Source organism: Ciona intestinalis, unplaced genomic scaffold (genome assembly GCF_000224145.3).
Source record: "Ciona intestinalis unplaced genomic scaffold, KH HT001081.1, whole genome shotgun sequence".
Classification (NCBI taxonomy): Eukaryota; Metazoa; Chordata; class Ascidiacea; order Phlebobranchia; family Cionidae; genus Ciona; species Ciona intestinalis.
Window position 1 is genome coordinate 57533 of NW_004191402.1, and position 1961 is coordinate 59493.

A 1961-nucleotide genomic window follows, 5' to 3' on the forward strand; every position below is an offset into this window, starting at 1 on the left:
GTGTATAAGAAGACACCATGTTATAACTCAACAGTGAGCATGAGGTGTATGAATACACCATGTGTGTCTGATGTATAAGAAGACACCTATGTTATAATCCGACAGTGAGCATGAGGTGTATGAATACACCATGTGTGTCTGATGTATAAGAAGACACCTATGTTATAATCCGACAGTGAGCATGAGGTGTATGAATATATCATGTGTCTCGAGCGCCGAGGATCCAAACACGTGGGGTGGGACCCATAGTTGGGTTGGCTATTAAACATTCCAACAGGTTGTAGTGAACAACCTAAATATGTTACAGAAGTAGAAGTGATTCATATTTATGATGTTTTCCTCAACCAAGCACTAAGTAGCCTGTTTGTTACGTAATAGTAGGGATTCACATGTGGATTCATTGCATCACCAATTGTCTGACCTGGCAATTAATAGCAATTCACACATCGATTGTTTACGTCATAATAGCGATTGTTCCCTTGAATGTTTACCCTGCCAGTGTTTGAAAACAGGTTGGATATTTGTTTTTTACTTATGCACATAAGGGGTTAAGAGTTAGAGCTGGGTTAAGGGCTTTTTACATAAAACACTGTGAAAACCAGATTATAATGTGCAGTAACGTACGAAATATATCACTATTGTGACGCAACATATTGCTAAAATGACAAAATAAATCGGTAACCTTACACAGGTCAGGCAAATAACGAGGACAAAGCATGTTTTCGCGCATTTTCAAAGTAAATTTTCGACACGAACACCCGACATTTTTGCAAAAAAATTAAACAGTGGGTATCTGTGAGGTCAAGGGAACATTTAGAAACGAAAATTGTCACTGTATGGGTTTTAAAATATTCTACAATATGCTTGGGTCGCAAGAATTTCCCGAAACAAATTTTTTTTAAATAGGTTGCCTTAAAAACGAGTCGCCTTAAAAACGAGTTGGGAACCATTGCTCTAGTGTATAAGAAGACACCCATGTTAAATATGAACTTACTTCATTTTCAGGAAATTCTTTAGTTAGGAAATATTCTCTTGCTCTTGAAACATTCACACGAAACAAAATGGCTTCCGTTGCAGAAATTTCAATAATGAAGCCGGTAACTGTCCCATTTCGAACACTATTCACTGTGAAGATATTATAACAATCACACGCTTACAAAATCTTGTGCACAACATTTTTTTAGCAATTAGCGTTAACCCACCAACTTACACACATGGTAACTCGTAAGCGAGCACAATGGAACGGAACTCCTGTGTTATTATGAGCATTTTTGTATTTAAATCCGAATATATTTACAACAATTTTACTGTATTTTTGTAATGGATTTTTTTTATGTCTTTCATTTTGGACAATTCATTAGTGACCACCGGGTTGAAGCAATATCTGTTAAGTGTCTTGCCCAAAGTCACATACAATGATGGCAGCATAGAGCCTTGAACCTGTAACTCCGGGCAGAAGCATGTACGCCAATCACTTTGCTATAGAACTGAATACATTAGTTGCTAATCATAACCACACATAACATTAACTAGTTTTTCATTAACACATCAACCTACCATAATGCATCCAACTAATGTACATTGGTTTATCGCAATCACTTTGAAAATAATCAGGATCTGAATAAAATTCCTCACAAGCGGAAGTTACATTCAACGACACCGGTTTCGTTGCCGGTTTTTCATTCTGAGTCGACCAATCTTGTTTTCGGTCGGGTATTCCTGTAATACACCTCATGCTTACTGTCGTGTTATATCATGGGTGTCTTCTTATACACCAGACACACATGGTGTATTCATACACCTCGTGCTCGCTGTCGAGTTATAACATGGGTGTCTTCTTATACACCAGACACACATGGTGTATTCATACACCTCATGCTCACTGTCGAGTTATAACATGAGTGTCTTCTTATACACCAGACACACATGGTGTATTCATACACCTCATGCTCACTGTCAAA

The 1961-nt window shown here is 37.6% G+C and overlaps 1 protein-coding gene across 1 annotated transcript; it reads right to left on the minus strand.

The window, feature by feature from the left end:
* Positions 1–120: 120 nt before the first annotated feature.
* LOC113475608 lies at positions 121–1786 on the minus strand. Its single transcript, XM_026839955.1, has 3 exons — positions 1558–1786; positions 995–1125; positions 121–292 (listed from the first exon to the last, which is right to left on the minus strand). Exons 1-3 carry the CDS (start codon positions 1733–1735, stop codon positions 200–202), a joined length of 402 nt encoding a protein of 133 aa, XP_026695756.1. The 5' UTR covers positions 1736–1786; the 3' UTR covers positions 121–199.
* Between the last annotated feature and the right edge of the window lie 175 nt (positions 1787–1961).

Excerpts from the sequence above, each read along its gene's own strand:
- LOC113475608 (XM_026839955.1), bottom strand. The coding sequence starts at position 1,735 with ATGAGGTGTATTACAGGAATACCCGACCGAAAACAAGATTGGTCGACT. Across the intron at positions 1,126-1,557 it reads CATTAGTTGGATGCATTATG|TGAATAGTGTTCGAAATGGG; the intron begins GTAGGTTGATGT and ends ATATCTTCACAG. Across the intron at positions 293-994 it reads AAGAATTTCCTGAAAATGAA|GTTGTTCACTACAACCTGTT; the intron begins GTAAGTTCATAT and ends TAACATATTTAG.